The 25,397-nt window shown below is 42.7% G+C and overlaps 1 protein-coding gene across 5 annotated transcripts in view; it reads right to left on the minus strand.

The window, feature by feature from the left end:
- Positions 1-332: 332 nt before the first annotated feature.
- The window catches only part of RALBP1 (ralA binding protein 1), a 34,618-nt gene continuing 9,553 nt past the window's right edge, over positions 333-25,397 (minus strand). For 2 of the 5 annotated variants that reach the window (XM_040550033.1, XM_040550034.1), the window contains exons 2-10: positions 16,725-17,018; positions 8,791-9,249; positions 6,671-7,020; positions 5,080-5,241; positions 4,699-4,830; positions 3,754-3,861; positions 2,933-3,054; positions 2,397-2,520; positions 333-2,126 (exon numbers count right to left, since the gene is read on the minus strand). In XM_040550033.1, the coding sequence (XP_040405967.1) occupies positions 1,863-2,126; positions 2,397-2,520; positions 2,933-3,054; positions 3,754-3,861; positions 4,699-4,830; positions 5,080-5,241; positions 6,671-7,020; positions 8,791-9,249; positions 16,725-16,968 (1,965 nt within the window). In that variant the 5' untranslated portion in view covers positions 16,969-17,018 and the 3' untranslated portion in view covers positions 333-1,862. Of the gene's footprint in view, positions 2,127-2,396; positions 2,521-2,932; positions 3,055-3,753; positions 3,862-4,698; positions 4,831-5,079; positions 5,242-6,670; positions 7,021-8,790; positions 9,250-9,512; positions 9,608-9,813; positions 13,441-16,724; positions 17,019-17,140; positions 17,160-25,397 lie in introns of those variants that run through there. The other 3 variants (XM_040550035.1, XM_040550037.1, XM_040550036.1) reach the window with 3 other exon arrangements.

The following is a 25,397-nucleotide window of genomic DNA, read 5'->3' on the forward strand; positions in this document are numbered from 1 at the left end:
GCTGCTGTGTGACTGCAGAAGCAGCAATTCCACCTCCGTGTCAGATCTGCATGATGAAGGCTGCAGGAGCAAGCACGCCTGGGCATGTGCTGGAAGTAATGATGTGAGTAAAATAGGATGGACCTCTAATAATCTTTAATTTGATCAAATTGAACTTGATTTTCAGCTTAGTTGTGGGAATCGTCTATGAAATTTAATTGTGGACAACGTTCTTTTGGAGGAGCACCAAATTCATTTTTGTATCAAGTGCAGGGAGCTATCCAGGAAGAGTAACTCTTGTTTGCTTTAGAAAAATATACTACATGTTATGAAGTAGATAAACTAGAAACTACTTTCAAATGGCTGTTGAATTTATTTGCTTGATAAATACAATCCTAACAAAATAAAAGTTAACCAATATTAAGAGATTTTTCTGAAGAACATTAGAAAAATCCATGACAATTCAATAGGAATTAGTGTGAAACAAACAAAAAAAAAGTTTAAATATTGCCAGCAAATATAAAATGTATGTAACGAAGGCAAGGGAGAATGCTTTAGTTTACATTTGTCATCTGACCACATTTTTCTATGTTTATAAACTTTTTTCCCCAAATTTTAAAAAAATACTATGCCGTTTTCTATAACATATCAAAGCATTATTTGTACAAAATCAAATCATGGCCAATGATTCACAACAGTGCAATAGATACAGAATATAACCACATCCAACAGGTGCTGAAAATAAATATCCAGATTAAAAAATACGACAGGCTCTCTGCACCCTGTGGAGCTTGCTGTCTATCTTTAACGTGACGGACAAGTCTCATGAGCATCTGGAACATTTAACGGCCCTTAAGCGCCGGCTGGCTGGAGGCTTTAGAGGGGTGGAGGCAGTAAAACAGCCAAACCAAAAGCAAGTCCCAGGGTGGTGGGGTTTAAACAACAAGAAGAGGCTCTCGCTGGACCCTCGGTGCCTTCAGCTGGTGTCATTCTCCAGGCTCGTTCAGCAAGCACAAGCGATTTGCGTTTGCGCAGCTGGAAATAGGTATTGCTTGGTCGGGCAGATCTCCCCGTTACTGCCTAAAGCATCCGTCAGTGGCTCGCTCAGAGGGACCGAGACACGAAATGGGTTAAAAGAAGGCTGTTGGCTATAGGGCAGCAGCAGGAACACGGCCTATCCTACACGGGTATGATGAGGGCTGGTTTATAAACGAGCAAATGGGATAACTACACTGCTAAAAGAGGTGAGCGGCTCTTGATGAACGTTTCATCATACAGAGACATAAATAACATCTGTAAAGTTTTACATTTATTCAGTACATCTTAAAACAAAAACCAACTTTAAGGGCATGTTAGGTAAACGTGATACCCCACAGTCTCCCAACTTTTCAGCCAACCCAGAATAAATTTAAAGCTCCCGTGTATATAATCTGCATCAGAAAGGTATCAAAGGCACAAGCAAGAAGTGACTAGGTTAATAAGCAGAAATAATGGTGAATGAGAATGAGCAGATTCACAAGGCAAATAATTAATAAGTGTGGGTGCGTTTTTGTTCATTTACTGAAAAAGAGATCTTCAGTTCTGCTCTGATGAATGTAAATAATGGTTTTGGTTTAAAATAAAACTGTTACTGAATTATTTTAAATCACCTGAAGGAAACCAGTCTTGAAATAATCTGATACTAACTGGAAAACTCTTCTGGACTTTCTAAACTCACCTGAGTCTGATGAGTAGAAGCCACAAGTGCTGGAGACAAAAGTCTCCAGGGCTTAAAAGAAGTTTCTTTACATAATGTACACAGCCAGCAATAATTTGTGCAGTTTGACTCAAATTACAGTAATTTGCACAGTTCAGTTGATTTTATGAACATCCAAGGAGCTTGATCAAATCGGAGTTTCTTTTCTGTCTTTACTTGGTGATGGCTTGACTTGCTGCTCCTTGCTTGCTTTTGGCTGCTCTTTGGCTGCTTTTGTCTCCAGGACACTGTCTCTTGGCTGCTGAGAAACACCCCCGCGTTTTTCCGCTTCTTCTTCTTCCTGCACCTGCTGCTCTGATTTCGCTCGCTGCAGCAGTCGAAGCTGCACGCGCAGTTCGATGATGGCCTCTCGCTCCTCGTGAATTGCTTGGTTCAGGTGATTGTTCTTTATCTTTTCAGGAAGGAAAACAAACGTCAGAGCTCCTTAAACAGAACTGCTGTAGCCTGGGGAGGCCAGTAAGCATTGCACAATGAAGCTTTGAGGCTAACCCAGACAGCAACGTGGCCTCGCACGCAACAGTGAGTTAAAAACAGAGCGCGTGGGTTTCGTGCCTAGGCATGACCGACGCAAAACAATCTGTCCGCACACTGCAGGCACCTCTGCACAGCAAGTAACCACTGAGGAGGAGAATACCCGTCAATGCTAGGCTTCAAGTCTTACCTCCAACTCCTCATTCTGCCTCTGCAAATCTTCTAGGATGACCTGCAGTTCCTCCTCATCTTCGCTCTCACTCTCGCTCTCAGAAGAATATTCCTCTGTTTCACTTCGGCCGTGCTGCTGGCGACTGAAAGAGCAATGACACACTCAGACTGAAATGCCTTCTCAAGATTGCCAGAATTGTAGCAGATTAAAAAAGTTAAGTTATGTCCACTGAACAATCTACAATGGTTTTAAAAACAAAATCAGAATTTAGTTTAAAATCTTAATTTAACAAATCAGTGATTTCCTGTGGGGGCAGTTTTCTTGGTGCATACGCCTCTTTCTCTTTATGTTGTCACTGCGTTCTTATACTAACGGAAAATATCCTGAAAGGTGCAAAGATGGGAGGTTTCAACAAAAGGGAGAGGCTTTCAAATGCGCTGATGTGCACAGGGTGATCTTTTCAGCGTGGTTTAGAGCACTGTTTCAGAAGAGCACACGTGCACATCAGCGTGCGTGCCTGGCTGGGGATCTGACATGAGCAGTCTGCCTTTTACCTTTGTATTTCAGCTATTTCTGCGCGAAGGCGATCGATTTCTTCCTTCTCCGAGGCAATTTGTCTCCGCAGAAACTGCTCCATGGCCAGCAGTTCTTCTTGTTCTGTTAAGATCTCATTCTCCTGCAATGACCAAGTAGTTCGCTTAAAGCCCTGACTTTATGTTCTGTGGGAACATAGGTAAGGGAGACTCTACTGCTGTGCCCTGGGAAGCGATGAGATAGGCAGTTCCCTGAACTACCTCCAGAAGAGGTGGTTGGCGTGCCTGCTTTGAACTGAGTCATCTAGACCTCAAGCCAAATCCAAGTTCCAAGCCAACACCGTCTGTTCTGATTCCTCAAGATGATCGCTGGACTGAATAGTTGTGGCGACGATGCACCAAGTTCTGGCATGTTTGGCTGTTCCCTTAAATCACAGGGGAAAGCTCTGGATAACTAGAAAAACTAAATTCTGAAAGATGGCTTTGAAGATGAATATAAAGAGGAAGGTGCAGCAGAGAGAAGATCAAAGCAACTCAGGGAGGCAGAGGCAGGCAAAAAAGCCAAAATAGTTGCCTTATTTCCTTTGATCAGCGGAAAAATAGTTAACGGTACTAAAACTGGTTAGATTTGGGAGTGTAGATTTAGGAATGCTTTCTAAACACGTAACCAACACAGCCTGCTTTTGGTGGTTTTCTGTTGTCTCCTTTCCGCCCTTAACAACAGTGCCCAGTTCCAGGTTCACTCCTGCAGGTAGCATTCTTCCCCTACTTTATTTAGACTTAATAACTGGAAGAAACAGAACAACAAAACACCAGCAGTCAGATACGTGCTTGCCATCTACCTGTGCAAGTAGAATATTTATAACTTCTTCATTCTCATTCATTTCTTCTTTGGAGACATCCTCCTTTGAAAGGCTAGCGATTTCTTGTGCAATCTTTGTTTCACACTCCTGCCAGAGAAGAGTACAATTTTCAAAAGGCCAGTCTGCCAGTCACTATTCACTGTTAAGATTTTTTTAATGTATTATTTTCCAAATTTAGAATTGCCATCTCAGTTACCTTCAAGTTTTCAGGGAGGTCTGTTTTTAATTTCAAAGTTTGCAAAACAAAATTGGGTAAGCAATGACTATAGCATTCCCCATCTTTCTGGGACATATGGCAGCTTAAAAAGAATGCTCTTGAAGTTTGTTCACCTGATCCTTCTAGTAATTCATTTTGTTACTCCAGGACGCACTGTTTTAAGCACGTAATGACTCCGTGCTCTGTCACACACTGTTTTTAGTCATACATTGTTTTACAAACAGCTGGAGGGTCATGATACCGCTCCTCAGCCTTTTAAGAACTAAGATGAAAAAGCCTGCATAGAAAAGACTGAAAGGTGGTTTGATCTGACTGGGTTGCCTTTGCATATTATCAAAATTTAGGGAATGCTCAGTCATTTTGTTCTGAGTCATAAGAATAGTAAGAAAACTTGAATGCGCAGCGGGAAATCACAGTGAAATGCCTCGGTGGCACCCGTGCTTTCTAAATCAACATTTCAGCCCCCAGAATACTGACCTGTACCTGCCACTACAGCCCCCAGGCCCTGGTTACAGAACCACCTCACAGTTACAGTATTTTCAACTGTAAGATGAAGCAGGAAGGCCAAATGATGCTACCCAATAAACGGGGTAACAGTGAAAAACCTATAGCCGTGAAACTTTGGGAAGAATTGATGTTGTTACAAATACTCCGACATAATTTTCATCTGTGATTTACGTTTGGCCGATAAATAGAAGGTTACCCACCTGTCTCTTAGCTTCTCTCAGTTTCCTCTTAAGAGCTGTTAAAATTCTTTGCACCTCCCAGAGTCTCTCTTCTTTGGATAAGTCTTTTATCCCTGCCTGCAAGTCTCGGTGTAAACAGTTCAGTAGGAACTCCTAGAAACATTGTCAAAGCAATTAAGTGTCTATAAGTATATCATAGCAGAGCAGAATGGGAAAAAATATGGTCTTGGCTTCATGACAAAAGGCTTCGAGTTCTGTTTTTCAAAGCATTACAGGTGGTAACCCGCACGGGACAATTGTGATATAACCAAGAAGTGTATTATTATATGCTTATAAGAATTTATCCTTGTCCTGGACCTGACACATTCAGTAGTAAACAAGAACGCTGAAGTAATTACCAACCTGTCGTCTGATTTCTTCTTTGATGCTTTCTTGTGTTTCTGGAAGTGCCGGCATGGTTGCCATATTTGACCAACGAAGAGGTTTTGTCACCTGTTTTAGGGTCACATTCCCAAAGAACTCCTGGACATGTGTAAAAAATACATACAGGACACGGTTGCTGATCTGCAAAGAAAGGGCAGGGCAGTTAAGAACACTGGTTAAGATGATTTCTTCACATCATCTGTATCTGTGAAGCATAACTTCTTTCTCTAGAAATACAGCAGCCTTTAGTATCTGCTTCTGTAAGTAGTAAGTGTTAGTTTGCGCAAAAAGATTAAAAGCTGGATTAACAATTCTACTTCAGATGGCCCAGTACTGGCCTCAAGGAATCACTGTGCTGTCTCGTGTCTGTGCAGCTGAGGCGTTTTCATGACAAGCTTGAAATTTTCACGTCTCACCCTACCACAATTATTTCCATCACTTATATTCATATAGAATTTAAGTAACATAGAAATTGATTAAATTTTTCTTCTTGACCACATAAAGGGAGTTAGTGATAGCAGCAGGTAAGAGGGGAACACCAACCATACTGTGCTATGGCTGGCCACCTTCTCTCCCCTCCCAAAAATTCAAAGTATTTTCTACAACTTCTCTCTCAGATGACTGAAAATAGTAGAAAAAAAAAAGTAGTTGAAAGGAGCTGGTACTGTATTCCTTGCTTTAACATGAGACAGAAGCAAATACGGATTTTGATACTACATCGTCCAATAAAATTCAAAAATTTATCCTGAAAAGCATTAGAATTGCCACTACCTGTATTTTAATTGCTAAAATCTGCTTCATAAGAAAGCGTGATTGAGCCTGCATCATTTTACATTAATTGTTGCTGCTTTTGTTAGCAAGAAAATGACTGGCACAGCAAAACAGCAGAGAATAATACCCAGCCCTTTTGCTGCTGGGCCTCCACCTAAACTCTTAATAAAAAAGCAAAGCTTTTCTGAAGTGTGGATTTTCTTCTACAAGCCCCACACCCCATGCTACGTTCCCATCGTGGACAGGACTGATTCTGAGCTGCGTTTAAAGTTGTTTTTTTGAGGAATTAACCAATCCAGAAGCCACACAGTCTTCCTAGAAAATGAAGTCAGCGACCTGACTGCAGACACCAGAGCCATTATCCCAAGTCATTACTGCACCAGGAAGATCCATTTGCAGCACAGGGTTTGCTGGCTTGATACTAAAATGAAGCAACAAAATAGTCTTCACTAGGTTATCACCGAATCAGAAACACAGAAACTCTGTATCTGCATGACTTACCGGACGAATTCAACATTAAATTGCTTCTGTTACAACACAATTAAAACCTCTGACAGCGATCGTTGTAGTGCCTCCGTAATAACCCAGACATCAGATCCGTAGTATGCAAGCTCACATCCAGAGAGTCTTTTGTTCCCCCCTCTCTCTGCATTTCAGGTTCCCAAGGTATAAAAGAGGAGCTGTAATTTAGCTTAACTCTATCAGACAGCACCTGACTCACTCCTGCAAGAGAATTCCTGTAAAGAAGTCTTCCGTGGGCTGAAGTTCTGCCCTAACGCTTGCAGTGTCGGGCACGTACCTGGACAGTAGGGCTGAGCACTATGGAAATATTCTGGATGTTCATCTTCGTTTCCAGCTCCTTTGCAATAACGTGGTCCATATGCACAACCAGCCACGAGATGAGGAGATGGTTACACTCCGGCAGCTCTTTCAGCAACCTCTGGCACTCCTGAACCTTCTCAGCTTCTGTGCTCTTTCCACAGGCATCCTCAAAGCGGGGCATTAGCTCTTTGGTAAGCAAATTTTCAGGCAGTTCTCGTAGGTATTGTTTCAGCAAGCTGGCTACAGTATTGGGCTCGTATTCTTCCAGGTTGGGAGATTCTTCTCGATCGTAGGCTGCTTTTAGCTCATCGACTTTTGATTTTATTCCTTAAAATATTCAGATCAAGAATTAGAGAGAAATCTTCAACTGTAAATGTGCAATAGTTAGAAATGTTTTTGTTTTTTTGAGATGCACCTCTCCTTACAAATTAAGTTAATTGAGGAATACCTCTAAAGGTTATCTACATGTGACAAAGTTAAAATCATGACTTGAAATTACTTGATCGCTGCATCTGAAAGCACTGAACTCTCCTATGAGGCTGAACCAGAGCACGTCTGACCTTCTGAATCAGAACCGAGGTCAGCGGATTCCCTTGCATCAGGGAACATGAAATAAGCAAGGAAGGATAGGGGAATGTAAAAACAGTCATTTATCTGACTTCTTTCGGGCTGTTCAGTTCTACAGCCCTAAACAAACACAGTCTTATCAACTCAAGCACCGTGCAACGAGTTCTACGTATCAGCCTTCCTCTGGCAAAACAAAGCCCTTGCCTTCTAGTTCCCAGGTTTCCAGCTGGAGGAATCTCACGCCGGATTCTTGGTTCGAGGCACTGTATGAATAAACACGTGTTCACGTAATTATTCAGCCTTGCCAATATTGTCTGCACGGCGTTTTTATAGCTCAGTGATATTCAGATCTTCCAAAAGTCAGGCAAGTTTTGTTTTTAAAGCTCAAATCCTCACCTGACTTTCACTGACTTAATGCATTGCCATGGCTCAGCTCGCATACAGTGAACAAAACTAGGCGCACCTAGCCCATGGCTAATGCCAGGTAAGTTGTGCTCTATTTCACGTCCAAATAAGTTGTCACAACTGCTAAGCCGTTGCAATTGTCTTTCTGAGCTCTCCCTTTAAACAATCTTACGCACACAAGAGGGTGCTATTGCACTGGAGAACACCTAGGAAGCACAAATGTCAAAAACGCCTTACAGAAAACAAACCTTCCGTGAAAATTCCCAACACATCATGCCTTGAAAAAAACATACAAACAGGCTGTTCCAACAGGCAAGACTAAGAAACTGCTTGAACTGCTGTGGCATTTATGCATCCCTACCAAATACCACGCAAATTAGCAGCATAAAGGCAGCTTAATGAAGCCTTGAAAAATTGTTTGATTGCTGCTTTGCAGTGCTAGATCATAACTTGTTTCAAAAGCTTCTCCTCAAGCTCCTTTTCTCACTCGTTCTTGCTCCCCCAAACATTCACACGGAAGTACTTACATGAGATTTAGTGCACGAGGAGCTCACAAAGGGACTGTTTTGTTTAACATGGCTAAAACCGACTCCGATTTATGTAAGCTGGTGTTACACAACTGCCATGGTTAATTATCCTTGCTGTGGCTACGTCTAAATGCCGAAACCTGCATTTTCTGCCTATTAGTGACTCTGCTCAAACAAAAGGAGATTTTATGAAAAAAAAACACAACGGAAAAAGCAACAGTGGGAAGCTTAAGTAATAAAAGGGCTACTTCTCTTCTTTGCCTTTCCCATCAATTAGCGTAGTGATTCTTAACGCATAAGTAAAAAACTAAACAAAATTATGTGCAAGCCTGCCAATCCAGTGAGCTTTATTCATAATTACCAGCCTACCAGAAACGGCCCAAAGCTGTGTATTTTTACTGCCATTAGCAGTACCCTCATATTAGCAACTTCTCTGGTATCGCAGCCCGAGGGGTTTGCTGAACTGTAGCTACCTGATTATCTTTTAGATAACTGAAACCAACGCAGCTCTAAACAGTGTCTCGAGGTGTTGAAAGTGGTAAAACAATAAGAAACGTGCGCGATCTTAACAATCTGCATGCCAGTGTGCCCGCAGTACCTGAAACTCTGTAGATGCCTTCGCACTTCATGCCGTACTTCTCTACGTAATCTATACATTCACGGAAAACCGCTGGCAGGCGGATGCCGTCGTACATCATGGTCCTGTCCACTGCATCAGACAAAGGAATGCCAAACACAGGTCTGTGGCTTGGAACATCCACTTGAGGTATCTCTGTCTCTTGAATCGGCTTTTTCTTTTTCTTCTTCTCTTTCCACTGTTTTACAACATCTGCTGCAGTTAAGTCTTTTGACTTCTTCTCTTTATGCTTGTCTTCCTTATGCTTGTCTTCCTTGTGTTTTTCATCTTTGGGTTTCTCTTTTATTTTAAAATCCTTTTCCTTTTTTTTGGAAAAGCTGGGCTTCTTGAAGACATGTATTCCCTTGGACCGCTTCAACTTGGAAGGGCTTTCAGCCTCATCACCGGAGCTGTCCTCTTGAAAGGCAGCGTAACCTTCGGCTGGTAGGAAAGGAGGGCAAGAGGAAAAGCAAGAGGACAGCTGTAAGTTTGCTCACTTTCTAGACATATAACTAGGAGAGAAAAGGTAATATATAAGGACAGAGCAGTTATGTGTTAAAGCAGCGCCTGCCTGACTCTTCAGAAGGTTTGCTACAGTTGTTAGACAATTAAGTGGACAAAGACTAAATGAAGGTCGCACAGTTGCATCAAAGAAGCCCCACGGCTCCTGAACAATCTAAACAATTAATACTTTGTGTACTTACTCATAATGGCAATGTCCATCCTAAGGGCTAGTTTCCCATTTAATAGTCAAGGAAATGCAAAATAAAAACAACTGTCTGGCAACTTCTCTATGTTCCTGTAATCAACAGTATAAGAGTCGCTGTTAAGGATCAGCCGCTACACACACGTAAGTCTAACAGACTTAAGACCAAACTACACTTCAGTCACTTAACTCCCCAACCCCACTCCAAAATATTACGCATTTTCAGATCAGCATGAAGTTAATGAAATTTCAGCCTCAAAAAAACGTCAAAAAAAAGTAAAAAGTCCAAGCGCACTTACTTTTCCACTGGAAGAATAAAACAATTGCAGTACCACTAGCACAATACCTGCCGGTGAAGCTGTATGTTTGTCTTAACAAGCATGTGGGAGAGCTTCAAACGAGTCCATAGGCAGAAGGCACTGTCTCAGCAGCAAAACACCAAGCGTCATTTAAAACACGGGCACCAGGGCTTTTACTAATTCCGCCTCTGCAGCTAGCCCTGCCTAGCCTCCAGGCAAGAACAAGGAAATCTTTAAAGGTAGATTACGAAAACAAAAAAAACAACCAACCCACCCCAACAAAAAGCAAACCACCACCACCCACCCCCAAAAAGCACGACCTAAACCAACGTACAAACCAGAGCGACTTCCAAGTCAATGAACTGTGATTTTACATACACAGAGCCCCGTACGGGGAAGGCAAGCCTGAAACCTGTTCAACGAAGGAGGCATTTTACCTGCCCTTTGCACAGACCAGGCCCCCCAGCACGGTGGAAAACAAGCTCTTGCTTCAGTGTGATGCCCCCTTACACAGCTGCCTACAGGCAGTGCCTGGGCCTGAGCGAGGAGGCATGCTCACAGCCAAGTACTGCTTCTGAGGGAATAATTTTGGGTGCTAGAACATCACCCCCTTCCTTAGATTACACAAGAAAGCATAATGGGCAAGATCACAGGCTGTAAAGTTTGCAGGTAAAAGATCTCGTGTAGAAGAACCAGCAGACATTCACAACTGTCTTTTCTTCTTCCAGCTCTAAAGCACACTAAGCTGCAGAGCTTCTCAGCACAATTTCAGCACATCCAAGAAGCCGTCTGTATTTGGAAGCCTCCTCGTCTGCTTTGTGGAAGGTAGTTTTTAATAGTCGAAAATACGAAATCTATTAAAACATGGGACTACCATCAAAGAATTACAACTGTTTGACCAGCTTTCTCTTCCTGGGCTCTTCCCTAGGCCTACCAAACAGACGCGCTTTCATGGAAGAAAGGAGAAAGACCTGCGCACTGTTCCTGTCCAAGTGAATTTTTAATATAAAAATGCAAATGTTAACTGGAGAACGACCAGTGACCATGTCTCATCCTCCTAGTTTACCGGCTATATCATCACTCACTCTTTGTAAACTAAAAATTGCAATGGGTAAGGACTAAGGACTCCAGTCCCACTGTGATAAGGAGAAAACTGCTGAGAACTTCACCGTTAGGTTTTGGGAGATTGAGATGGGACTGGCACTGAGAGTTAAGACAGGGTTCACACATGTAATTCCTGAGCAGAAAGCTAAATCTTCACCAGACAGAGCCCAAACCTTTCCAGTGGCTAGCCCTAACAGCTCCCCCAGCTGCAGGGTCCCCCTGGCACAGCACTGTGACCACCACCACCAGCACGTTCTCAGCACCAGCAGAAGGGACCACGCTCGGAGGCTGATTTCAGCAGCAGGTAAAGCACCCCTGTCGCCTCTCTCCATGCTCGATGTCGCAACGCAAGCCTTAGTGCTCTTCCAGATCTTTGGTAACGTAATACCAGCAACGGCACGTTCCTGAAACTGGTATTTCTCGACTTTGTGAGAAGACAAGAAGCAGCAAGTCACAGACATAACCAGTCTACTTGAATCTGTCTCAGCAATGTAAGTCAAAGTTTAGAAATATACACTAATTACAGATTCACAGGGAATCTCTCACCTGTACCTACATGTGGGAGCTTCTACATCTTTCAGACCAGGCTGACTCTACTTAGAAGTAACCACAGTTCTGGTAATAAAATCACTGTAATCTGTTCCATCAGGGATTCAATAAATTCTCTTTTCTATAAATTTAGGTTGTTCATCAAAAGCACTTGATAAATAAAAAGAACAATTGCCTATCACTAGTGAACTATTTCTGTTCACCGTTTCCTCAAGACTTTCAGTACTAACATCCTGCGTTTCCCACCACACTAATACGTGTGAAAGACGTTTTCCTGCACCTACAGGGGATAAGTATCCATTTAATAACTACTCCGATTCCACAAATGTAACGACTGGACTACCTGCAGTTCCTTGCTCCAGCATCTTTAGAACTCCACAAATATACATTATTGAATGCTTTTACTGTAGTTAAACATGATGTTGCAAGTATAGCTCTTACCTTACTGAAAATACTGAAAAACTCTAAACAAATATATTAAAAGACTCAGTGTTACTCTGGTAACATCTAATTTACAGGATTAAAAGCTTTGTCATGCAGTGACGAAGTTTCTATCAGTGACACTGTTTGTATCAGTCTGCAAACTCGGGAGTACTTCTCATTTTCTGAACCCCCACAACGAAGCTATAAATTCATGCTGTAGCATTTACTGTTAACACAAAGGGTTGCATTATGCAGAACTGCAACACTGCAAACCTACCGTAAGACAGATTTTGTGCATTGGGTTTCTGATGACTTTCACGTCATTTACACTTCCCTATCTCATTTTGGTTCCCTGGGGATCTGCATGCCTCTGCAGTTAGCTCACTACAAGAAAACACGGACCGTTTTCACACACAGAAGATTAGTAGGTGAAACGTGACTACAAATGCCGATGAGCAATGTTAATATTAGTTATTTAACTTCAGTTTGTCAGAGCGTTTGCCACCAACTTGTATACCCTTTCTAAATAAAATAGTAAGGACGACACATAAGCATAATGAGCTTGGGTAGATGGCTTCTATTTCCTCTCCTTGAGCACACGATGGATTGTTATTAGAAATAGAAATGTAATAGAATAGAAATGTATATGTAAAATAAATAGAATGAAATAGAAATAGAATGTAATAGAAATTTCCAGCTTACAGACACTATCAACACTTACTATCCAACTTCCAATTATATCGCTTTGCTTTTAATACACAATCAGCTCAGTAATAAAATCCGATCACTCCCAAACAAATTCTGCACTCACATTGCTGTGCTTCCCCTTGCAAAGAGAGCAAAAGGAGTTTGCTCTCATGTGCATCATGGGCAGAAGATTCCAGTGATGCCTTATTCTGTAGGCCTGAAAACTGTATTCGGAGCTGCTCAACACATGAAAACAATAAAAATAACGTTTTCCTTCCAATGGCAGCCACTCGGTTATTGTGTAAGATGACAATGGCCTCCTCACAATTTCTAACAGACCTCTCTCTGAAGACTTGGTCTCCACTGCTAGAACTCATTTACATCAGCATTTCGCACAGAATTGAAGGATCATAAGCGCAGAGCCAACTCATCATTTCAGGGCTTTATCTGGAACAGCTGGGAATACTATTAGCGCTTTTGTATGGCTGCCAGACAGCCACACTGCCGATACATTCCTGAGCAGAAATTAGTTAGGAGAAAAATCCCATAGGACGATGTCAGGCTCCTATCTTCTAGCTGTTGGTCCCCGTCAGAAAGAGCTGCAGATTCCCTGAACCCCACACAAGACAGAAGATAAAGGTTAGCACACAGCTGGAGACCAAACAGTGTTCAGAGCAGGTCCCCAAGTTAGCAGCAGGAGTATTTATGTTCTCATCTACATCCCCAAAAAACATGGGAAATCTTCCCCAGCAGATTAGGGATTCAGACTTCAAAAAGATTTCCTGAAAAATTCAGAAGATACTGTTATCCCTTCACAAGACAGTTTAGTTTACAGTTCAACTGATTCTCTATTTACTGAAGAATTATTTAAAGATAATTATTACAAATAAAAAAATCCTAGCTCCATATTGAACCCATCCCGCTCAGTGGTATCAATCTGAGAAGTAAAATGTACAAGCAGAGTAAGATACACAAGAGACTCTCTGAGACTGCTCTCCTACAGAAATTTTAATGGATGGAATAGCTTTTTCTTCATAGGTATTTCTTATGATCTTTTGTAAGGAACTGCATCTTTTATGACTTTATCAGCACATGATTACTGAAAGGAGGTTAACCATTTATTTTGTAACATCAGATATTCTGGTCACTCTCTCATATAAACCATTACTGCTTCAAACAAAGTCTGGTTTTGCTCTCATGCTGCCACAGCACAAGTTCTTGCATGCACAAGGGTTGTTTTGAGTCAGGAAATAGATTCAAATTAAAACTATCCCTGTAAAAAGAAAATTCATTTTAACCCCTTAAGTCACCTAAAATAACTCACTCCACAGCTGACCTCCACTCTGGCTATCACAGAGGAGTGGGGAACAGATATCACAGGCACATGAAAACCAATATGCCATTTAATTATTATTATTTTTTTTTTTTTTACCATTTCCAAAACATCTTTAGCATTTTTTCTCAGAATAATTGCTGTGTATTATTAGGTTATTGCCACTAACATTAAAAATACCAAATCATTATATTATCCGTACAGTGATCCCTTGCAAGCATACCATTTTTTTTTTCAATACATAATACTACTGAAGCTAGGAGTACCTTACTCCTGCAGGTAAGATTTATCTGAAAAACTAAACCAAATAACCATGGGATATTTGTCCTTCTCTCTCCATATACCCTCCTGTTCTTAAAGCATTACTGTAATTTACAATTAAAACTTTAAAAAAAATACCCCCAAATCTTTGCAGGATTAAACTTGCATACAGTTTCAGGAGTTTGGATGACAATGTCATTGATTCAGTAATATTTTAATTTCAATACACATTCACTCTGTCATCATGTAATATCAACACTTGTCTTTTTTTTCCTCAATGAAATGTTCAATCGTGTTTGTTTAAATCCCAAATTACACGACCATAGCAGGTTGTGTGTTGTCTAAAAATCAAAGCAGGGGGCAAGAAAAGCTACCAGAGAAAAGAAACAATCTGAGCACATGCAACAGAATAAGGTGGAATAAAGTGAAAAATCGAAAGTACGGAAGGAATAACAAGAGCCTAAGCTGGAAGGGGAATTCTTGAAATCGACCACGTTAAGCAACCGTAAAGAACCCTTGTTCCATTACATAAGTAGAATGCCTCTTCAGAGTACATTTACAGTAACGACCATGTTTGGATTGCATGAGAGAAAGCTTTCTATTTAACTTACTCTTGCATCTGACTGGCAATTATATGACATGCGTACAATAGGGCTAAGATGTGCTGAATGCATTTGATATTACAGCTGCAAGAGATAATTTGATTCTTCCTGCAGTTTGCATTTTTGTGGTTTTGATGATTTTTCACATCTTTAAAGCTTCAAAAATGCTTTACATCAGCTACGCAACGCGTTATGATCTCTTGTGGAAGAAAGCAGTTACTTTGCTAATGTGCACAGACCCGCATTTATTTGCTGAAGAAGCATTTCTCCTCTTCATCCTTCAGTTTGACTATAGCCAGGGGACACGCTGAATTACACCGCAAAGAAACCCACGCTATGTGTAATGCTGACCTCTAACAACTCTAAATTTAGAGGCATCTCATTGAGAATTATAAAAGAAAGTTGATGTGCGAAAAGGGAAAAAAAAACAGCTAATGGCTTCATTTTAGACCCATCCAACTAATACAGATTTTTTCCTGCCACCAATTCAGTATTAGTATTAGGTTAATGTCATTTACAAGAGAAAAAAAAATAAGGTATTGGTTTTCTTAAGTACCAACTTGAACTGTTAGTTTTAACTAAAGAATAACACATTTTCGAGTTACAGTATCCTTTAGGCACACAGCCATTAGTTAGTAACAATAGTCCTTCAAAACTGTGGCAGAAGCAGCAATTCCTGCATTCCTGGAAATTGGTTTGATTTATAGTGCTGTGGCAGCAAATTCTTAAAGAGTTATTATTTAAATATGTGCGTGCTTGTTACAAATAGTCACTATCTTCATTCTAACATGCCAGAATATTGCGTACTGGCTCGCTGTTTTTGTTCTTCCAAATCGCACTTTTAGGAAGTAGCAAGGTACAATGGCATCCAGAACTTCCTGCCTTCTGAGACACAGGCAATGGAGAACATGAATATTATTTTATTTTTTTAAACAAAGTTTCAAATCACTGAAATTCAGGCTGTGATACTTGGGTTTTACAGGGTTGGACAGTAAGGATCTTTCTGATACTGGGAGTGCTCAGTGTCAGCTCAGTATTTCTAAGTGCTTCGTTCTTTCAGAATATGTAGGAAAATTATAGGCAAAAAAAAGCAATTTCACGTTTCCAAGATTTTCTACACCACTCCAAAGTTGGGAATCAAGATTTCTCTTCTGTTATTCTGGGTGGTTGGTGGGGGTATTTCCCCTAAATGAAAGTTTCCAGTTTGGATACAGATACACTGAAAAGAACAGCTTCTATAGTCTTTTACTTTCTTTCAACCCTTACCCTGCCAGTTCCTAATCCGATGCTGGCTTGCACATTTTTGAATTCTGCCATAACACCTAAGTAATGCTGGAGGACACCACATGATTAGACTAAACTAAGAAGCTAAAGAAAAAAGGACCCATTTTATTACTCCTCCAGCAGCGGTACAGTGTGCACATGAAAACTTGAGGTGGTATGCAATGGCAAACCCCGAATATAGGTGTCACAAAGGAAGAAGGTCAAAGTTCTTAAAACTGACTCTTCCAAAGTTAGAAGTGTAAAATTCAGGTCACACTTACTGTTTTATTTTAGCTAATGTTTCAGCTAAAATTTCAAACGGCACGTATTTCGAAATACACTTCAAAACCTCGACTTAGAATCGGAGCAGATAATGAGGTAAGAACCCCGTGCCAGGCAATCACTAACACATTGTTAAAGACGTTGGATAAACATGTTTATTGGTAATTCTGGCATGTGCTTGGCACCTGTGTCCATGCAATCCTTTATGTGGTTAGGGGATTTTTTGGACGAGAAACAGGTATTGCACAAAGTCTGTTTGAGTAAGTTCAATCCCTTCACACTTAAACAGGTTTAAGGAAAAAGAAACAACAGCAAACCACTGGGAATACTAAGCAGTTCTGAGAAAGAAAGAAAGAGAGAGAGAAAGAGAAATGGTAAGCATGAAATAAGACAAGTTGCCTACTCACTTCTTTTTTCTTTCTTCTTAAATTTTCCTTTCTTCTTCCCATGCTCCTTTTCATCATCAGATACTATATCTGGAGGCTCATGCAAGCTGTCATGAGGTGGCGAAGGCTCACCGGTGCGGTACAACCCAGGGAATTTTGTAGGACTGATTTCTTCAGAGCTGGGAGTACGAGCAAGACCCCCACTGTGTTCTACCCGACGGTGTTCACTGGGGCTGCTAGTGGGAGGCAGGAAGCACTCGGTCATTCTGATTCCCTGATATCAAAGTGAAATCTTCTGCTACCTGTCCATCACACCTGTAGCAGGGGAAAAAATAAAAACATCACAATTTTAAGCAATGGTTTTCAAACACCGTGTTTAGAACTCTGTCCTGAAAACATTACAAATATTACAGACAGCAACGCTGTTTACAGCGAACACTGAAACTGATGTCACGAGGCAGTAATATAACAGCAGGTCCTAAGCTCGGTGTTTGCAGAATCTGCCCATTAAGAGTAAGAGAGCTGCTATTTCAGCCACCCCTGCTTTATACTATGTAAAACATTACATATTAAGTATGTATTTTTACATTTGAAGTAACTCTTACAGAACTCGGAGGCAGTTTACATGCTGATTGTTAATGTTCATTATGAAAGAGTCAGCTAACTTTAAATTTGTTACATAAAACAGGATTGTCTGGAAGCTCGGAGTGTTTGCGAGCACTGCAGCTGCACAAAGATCATTTTCGTCTTTCCCAAGCGTATTTTATAGATGCAAATAAGAACTTGCTTAGCCTGTTGCAGTAAGACAGAAAAAAAGAGTCTTGAAGTCAAATCCATCTTCAGATCATGCTAATGCAAAGTAAAGAAGGTAGAACAAGAACAATCAAGTTTTTTAATCATCTACAGCAATCACAACTTCAAGTTTGAAGAAGTTATACTGGGTCATCTGCACCCAGATGCTGTTGTTTGCTTGGGAGTTGTAGCAAAATAAAAACTAAGATGAAAATTGCTGAAGGAGCAATACATAAATTTTAGCAATGGAACTTGTAAGCAAAAAGGTCTTCCTAACAGAAATACATTTCAGAAATTCCTTGGGAAGAGCTACGCCTCATGGAATGTCATAGCTCCAGAGTCAGCTTTCTGAATTTGGCCCTTCGTGCCTACAATGGTCCCTCTCAGATATGACCCCTTCCTTCAAGGGAAGGAAAGATAGGAGTTGGTCTCCGTCACCCTTGTGTGTCCCTTCCAACTCAGGATGTTCTATGATTCTGCGAAAAATAGAGCAAATCCCAGGGAAAAAAGCAAAAAACATTTCCATCCACGTAGTTGGAGGACAGCTCAAGTCATGGTCAGACACTAACTTTAATCCATCTCAAGTCTGTGCTGCTGTGTTGCTGTTTAAAGGACTGCTTAAATCTACTGGAAGACAAACAGAATGAAGAACGATAATTTTTAAAGCTCCATCAGCTCCATAACCAGGCTGTCTACGCAGCCATGCAAGTGTAATGGCAACTGACAAAGTCATCGAGGTGGCTGCGGAGCCACCGCCTCAGAAAACAGAATTAAAGCGCGTTAAGGTTGCACACAAGGCCACATCAGACCTATCTCCATGAGTATTTTAGTTATGACAGCAGCACATCCAGACGTAATAGCTCTGGCTTCTGCCCTAGCCATCAGCCTCTGCAGTCACTGCTGGTACTCGTGCTGTTTAACGCAGATAGGTAGATCACAACGAAGAAAAAAGTAGCCAACACTTTGCTAAGCTAGACAACCGATCACAGATATCCAGTATTTTAGGAAATCCTCATTCAGGGAAACAAAAGATACCTACTGGCTAAGCAGGAACTCAACGTCCAGGTCCCTAAAGCTTTAGACTTAGGGATACCCAAAAAAGGTCCAAATTTGCAATTATAGAAGCACATTCACTACTACCAGTGGCACAGACTGGCAGCACGGTTGTACCTCATCTGAGTATGGGAACGAGCCGTACAATTCCTACGCGTCACCTCTCTATTTCATCCACCAAAAAAACACAGCCCCCAAACCAGAACCCCAAACAGCCCTGCCACAACCTACCAAAAGCTGTTGAACAGCAGACACCATACCAACAGTAACTCACGGAATGAAATTAGAAATACTACACATCATTTCTTTTAGTGAATAGGATGCCCCTTATCTTCGAGTCAGTCTATGTCTAGAGCGGGCAAGACAGGTAAGTGTGAAGAGGGAAAGGATAAGGTCCCTGTGAAGGATGTAAAGAGCAACCTGGGAAAGCGGTGCCTCGCCTCTGGCCTCCGGCATGTTACACAACATCCTAGAGCAGTGTTTTACTCAGCTGCTCAGCTCCTGGGGTCTTATTTACAGATTGGGAGAATACAGAAAACAACACGGAATTGCGTTTTGCCGGGTTAATACTCTTAAATGTGTCCAGCTAAGTGGTGGTGGTTGTTTTTTTTTTTTTTTTCACCCTTAATTTTTAAACCCTCATCCTTCAGTTCTCTGTACGCAGAGCAGAGAGAAAAATTAATTACAGATGAAACAAAATAGCTCACTGCAGGAGATCACTCACGGAGTGGTTATGGAAATAACAGCTACTCAGATAAGGATTTGAATAGGGCACAGCGAGACACAGGATTAGGAAGGGAAACAAAATATTCATGAGATCTTTTATATTGTTCATTCTTTATTCTAGCTAAACTACAGACACTAAGAAAAAATAAAGATGATGATGAGTATTTGTAAATACAACAAATTACAAAGCACTTTTGGTTCATATTCTTTATTTTACAGCTTTAAGAAAGCATTACTCTTCCACACGTGCAACTTCCAATCCCGTCCCGTCAAGGCTTATCAGCAGAATCAGGGCCGTAGGCCTACCCCAGAAATCTCTTCCACTTGTGCTAATGGGTGTTAATGTAGTGCCGCCGTACAGCTCTGCACCTTTCCTCTGGCTTTCACGGATATTTGCTGACAGCAAGAGATGGCGTGACTGAAAAATCACGGATCCTCCCAGCAGGACCCTTCTCCTGCCAACTCCTCTCTCCGCCGTGACCCTTTCTTCCCGGTCTGTTACTGCGTCAGTCCTCTGAAGCCATGGCGCCAGGAAGGCACCCAACCCCTCTCCGACCATCTTAGGTCTGTGGTACGGCTTCATCACCCAAACTGCACTTCGTTCTCTGCATTTTCCCTGTAATTTCGAGCTTTGTTTTCTTTACCGCCCGCTGCTAGTACTGCCACAGTTCCAGCCTGATTTCTTTTTCATCCTCAGCAGGTCACACACAACATGCTTCGGCCTCTGTGACCCACTCCTTGCTCAGGCTCATGTTTGCCCCTCCCTTGTTCTTTATCCAGTTGGTTCCTCCTCTCCAGCTGCACGCTGCTTGCTTCCAGATGCAGTTCTCCATCTCCTTTCTCCCTGATTAGCCATCGGTTTCCACTTCCTCTGAGATGATGTTCTCTGCTGCAGTTGCTTGTTTCCTCGTAATTATCTACCTTATCTTCTCACCTTGTCCCCATTCCTCCCACCGGCCTTCAGCCTCTCTCCCTAGTACCGCAAGAAATCATCGCCTTCCTCACCTCCCTGCCAACAGCAGGCTCCTCGAGTCTCACCAGCTCCTGCTTGCTTGACTTTTGATTCTTCCTCCAGAAGAGCCAAGAAAACTGTTACGTGGCAGCAGCAAAGCATTTCTCCCAGTTCCAGTGCCTGCTCAAACCTACCTATTCTCTTCAGTACTCCCCAAATGCAGTTTCAGGGAAAGTCTTCCTGCCCAACATGGAGTTGAACATTCAGAATAACTGAGTGTGAAAAATAAAGAGCTTTTACTGAACGTATGCAGCATTTTGACCTTTCCTCTATCCCCTTAGGAAAGAGTAAATTGAAAGAGATTTAAGCAAGGGGGGGGCAGAAGGCATATCCGTAACACAAAAACTCCTTAGCTGTCACTACCATCTTTCAAGACCGTACACCAACTGCAGGAATGTGGGTTGGGAAGAGGAAGATGCCTGCAGAACTAAAACAGGCAAAAAAAAATATGTATTTTCCTCATTTTTGAAAATACCTGAACTCTTCCCTAAAAACTCAGCCTGAGCTATGTGTCTAAGAAGAAAGAAAATCAATGTTAAACAGCTGAGGTTTGGCAAAGCCACAGAAAGACAGAGAGACAAGACAGGCGACTTCAATAGATCTCGCTTATTACAGCGTGTCACAAAAACTGGCACCAACACATTAAAGAGGCCCAGCCTAAAAGACCAAACTCACAGCTCCTTCATTCAGTACAAAAGGCTCCATTATTTCTGTTTTGCACTGAGCCTGTATTGTGACTTTGTGCCTTGTAACCAACTGCAACAGCTGAAGCAAATTGAAGCAGGTGATTGCACGCACAGACGCTGCTTCGTAAAACTGCTGAGCAGAGTAAAAGGCACTGGGAATTTTGCTGCAAGAATTAGGCAAGACCACATCTGAAGCGTGGCGGATGTCCCCAGGTCATCCCACTCTGCCACACACAGGCACACACTGAAAATCTGGATGTCCCACTGAAAACAGCCCCAGCAAGTCAGTGACCAGAGGACGGAGGCAGCGGGAACACTCGCTCGGCGGTGAGAACCTGCTGTCTGAACTCCGCAAGAGCAGGGTCCAGAACACAGCGGTGTTCATCAGCATTGGTCTTCAGCCCAAAACACCTGGCCACACGTGAAGAAGTGATGTTACTCAAAGACAGGAGGCACACTGCTTGGGGGCGAAATCACCCCTAGTAATAAGCATAGCTCCACTTTGGAGAGCAGTGAGACGGCAGAGGAATGGACAACAACTACCAGCTGTGGTCTAAGCATGTCGGAGCACTTTAGAAACTGTGAGTGGTACTCTCTGGTACGACGGATGGTTAGAAAAGATGACTTGGAGATGAGAAGACAGAGCTTGAAGCGAGTTACTTACTGAGACTACACAACACCCGAGATATGTCTAGGTTCTGCACCTAGCTTCTTCTGCAAAAACGTGGGCAGCCATTAAAACCGTGGGCCTTCTAAGATGACAGAGCTTCGTAAGCCCAAAACTAATCATCTTGTATTTGCTGACATCTGTCAACCACAGCAACAACTTAGGCAAAGAACAAAGTTTTTACTAGCTTAAACCTAACGCACCGCTTATATTTTACTGAAATCACTCTGAAGTTTTATTACTGTAATAAAACACAGCAGTTAAAGTTGCCTTCAGAAAAAAAAAGAGATGCATTTTTACAATGTATTGAAAAGCTTAATGCAAAACACTGCTTATGCTCTCCCACTTTTTAAACTGAGATGTTGCCATGCAGTCAAATAGCAAACCGACATCAGAGGCCACCTCTTCTATCTGCCGACCAGTCCCCAGGTGCGCCCACAGTGCCCCTTTCTTGGTTGAACAGGGCAACGTGATCACGGGAAGAGAAAGCGAAGTGCATCAGGTAGACCAGTAAAGCAAGCTTAAAATTTCCCTAGTCAGAGTAATCACACAAACAGCATGAAGTAACCCTCGTGAGTCATTCACTTTCCATACCTGGCACTAATTAAAGCTTCAGGAAGGTCTGGACTCAGATTCATGAGGCTGATGGGCACTGTAACCAGGCCAGACTTTTGCAGAATACCCTGACTAGTCAGACACCTGCACTGCAACTGCTACTGCCCACCCAGAGAATAGGTTCTCATTTTTCAAACTTCTTGGGAAAGTGCTGGTCCACTGCCTGGGACTTTCTAGCCTAACCCTTCTGCAAAGCCTGCTCCCATTTCCCACGGTCTTGCTGCCGGAGTTACCCAACCCCAATACGTCCCCTAATGTAGCTCAAGTCCAGCGTACTAGTTTCCCATTCCCTGGTCTAGCCCCACAGCTTCCAGGCTCAATCCCTCTCCTTTACTATCTCCATTCCTTCTCCTGCTGTGCATCTCATGCAGCCCAGTTCCTCCACCACCAGCCCTGTCCCTGTTCTCTCTCACAACCTCCTTCCACCACCCAGGTGTTCAGCACCTAGACCCACACAACTTCGGTTTCACCATTCCTCCTCTCCACACCCAGTGCTTCATCTAATCTCACTTGGCTGCTCCCTGCGTTTTCCCTTCCCACCTTCTGTTTCTTCCACACTCGGTCCTACTTAGGGCTTCTGAGAAGTACGGTCCACCCACAAGCAAGGAAATTTGGGAGGCCATCTCCTGCCAGACTTAGGTATCCCCTTTAAAATACAAATAGCATTAACAAGGTTACCCTGATTACTGAAATATTTTTTCATTACAGAAAAGGGATTTTCTTCCCTGCTAGCTTAATTCTCAGAAATAGCTTGAAGGATTTGGTTAGTGCTTTTTGGATTTTTAAACACCAGCCAAAGAAACCCAACCAGTCGCTTTTCAGCCCAAATGAAAATGTGATAACTTCCAATAAAGGCTCAACTACTGAGAGCTGACTTGAGTAATACAAACTGTCCTGCAAACGTATCAAACCCTCCTATGCTTCTCAAAAAAACCACACCACATTATTACTTAGATTGGCCTTAGAACTATCCCTGGTATGACAATCCTGCCCCTCTTTCTCCTGTCCATCTCCCCAAATTCCCACTTGCACCAGCACTAAGACTTGTGCAACACAACAGGAATTTCTACTTTTACCACAAAAGAGAAAGGGAGGAAAATATAGTAAAAGGTGTGCAGTTTACTTTTATTTTCTTAAACAATTTCTATAAACAAATTCTATTAAAAATGCATATATAATTTCTATTACCCCAGGTTTTGTTTGCTCTCAGTTTTATACAATTCACATTTTCTGACATGTCTTTTTAAGAGCTAATTAGTCCCTGGTCACCACAGGTCTGCAGCAAGTCATACAGCTACCGATGATCTAGAGAATTAAGACTAATTTTTATACTTTCATCAGGTGCTGGACCAAGTTTGTTTAAGGACAATTCCATTTGTCACATAGATTTCAACTACTGGTATCATTCGCTCACACCCCACTCCCTCAACTCAGCCAGCTTGAAGACAGAAGTTCGTTTAGTGGAGTCAGTCTGAAAAAAACAAAAGCAAAAATAGCCCCCCTGGCTGGTTGAACTGAATGTACTAAAAATGCTACTTAAAAAGCAAGTTCTAATCAACAGCGCAAAAAAAAAAAAAAAAAAGAAGCAGATTAGAAGCTGACAGATCTGGCATCAAATACTTTATGGACTTGCTGCTCCAGCTGCATGCATTTAAGTCCACGGGGCCCAATGGGATTCATCCCAGGGTCCTCAGAGAGCCGGCTTGTGTCATTGCGAGACCTCTCAATTATTTTTCAATGGTCTTGGGAATCCAGAGAGGTCCCAGTTGAGTGGAAGCTGGCAAACGTTGTTCCAATTTGCAGGAAGGGCAAGAAAGAATACCCTGGTAATTACAGGCCTGTCAGTCTCACTTCAGTGCTTGGTAAAACTATGGAGAAGATTATTCTGGGAGTTACTGAAAAACACCTGAAAGACAATGTGGTCATTGGTGACAGCCAACAAGGGTTCATGAGGGGCAAGTCCTGTCTAATGAACTTAATTTGCTCTTATGACAAGGTCACCTACCTAGCCGACCAAGGGAAGGCAGCTGATGTAGTCTTTCTGGATTTCAGCAAAGCTTTCAGTGCTGTTTCTCACAGTATCCTTCAGGACAGAACGTCCAGCATACAGCTAGACAGAAGCACAGTGTGGTGGGTGAACAACTGGCTGACAGGTCCAGCTCAAAGGGTTGCAGTAAATGAGGTTACATCAGGCTGGCTGCCAGTCTCTAGTGGGGTTCCACAGCGCTCCATTTTAGGGCCAGTTCTCTTCAGTGTTTTCATAAATGACTTCAATGTAGGGCTTGAAGGTATACTAAATACATTTGAGAACAACATTAAATTGGGAGGAGCAATTGACTCCATTGAGGGTAGAGGCGCCTTGCAGAGAGATCTTGACAAATTAGAGGCTGGGCAGTCACCAACAACATGAAGTTCAACAAGAGCAAGTGCCGGATTCTGCACCTGGGATGGGACAACCCTGGCAGACTGGCCAACATGCAGACCGGGGAACGAGAGGCGGGAGAGCAGCCCTACAGAAAGGGATCTGAGGGTTCTGGTTGATGGTAAGGTGAACACGAGTCAGCGTGCCCCGGCAGCCAAAAGGGCCAACCACGTACTGGCACAGCACGGCTAGCCGGTTGAGGGAAGGGATTGTCCCGCTCTGCTCTGGCACGGCCTCACCTCGAGTGCTGTGTGCAGTTCTGGGTGTCACAGTGTAAGAGAGATATAAGGCTGTTAGAGAGTGTCCAAAGGAGGGCTACAAAGATGGTGAAGGGTCAGTCTGGAGGGGAAGATGTACAAGGAGCGGCTGAGGTCCCTTGGTTTGCTCAGCCCCGAGCAGAGCAGGCTGAGGGGAGGCCTCATGGCGGCCTGCAGCTCCCTCACGAGGGGAGCGGAGGGGCAGGCGCTGAGCTCTGCTCTCTGGGGACAGCGACAGGACCCGAGGGAACGGCATGGGGCTGGGACAGGGGAGGGTCAGGCTGGGTGTTAGGGAAAGGGTCTGCACCCAGAGGGTTGTCGGGCACTGGGACAGGCTCCCCAGGGCACTGGTCACAGCACTGAGCTGCTGGAGTTCAAGAAGCATTTGGACAAGCCGCTCAGATGTGGCCCGATTTTTGGGTGGTCCTGTGTGCAGCCAGGAGCTGGACTCAGTGGTCCTTGTG

Source organism: Cygnus olor, chromosome 2 (genome assembly GCF_009769625.2).
Source record: "Cygnus olor isolate bCygOlo1 chromosome 2, bCygOlo1.pri.v2, whole genome shotgun sequence".
NCBI lineage: Eukaryota > Metazoa > Chordata > Aves > Anseriformes > Anatidae > Cygnus > Cygnus olor.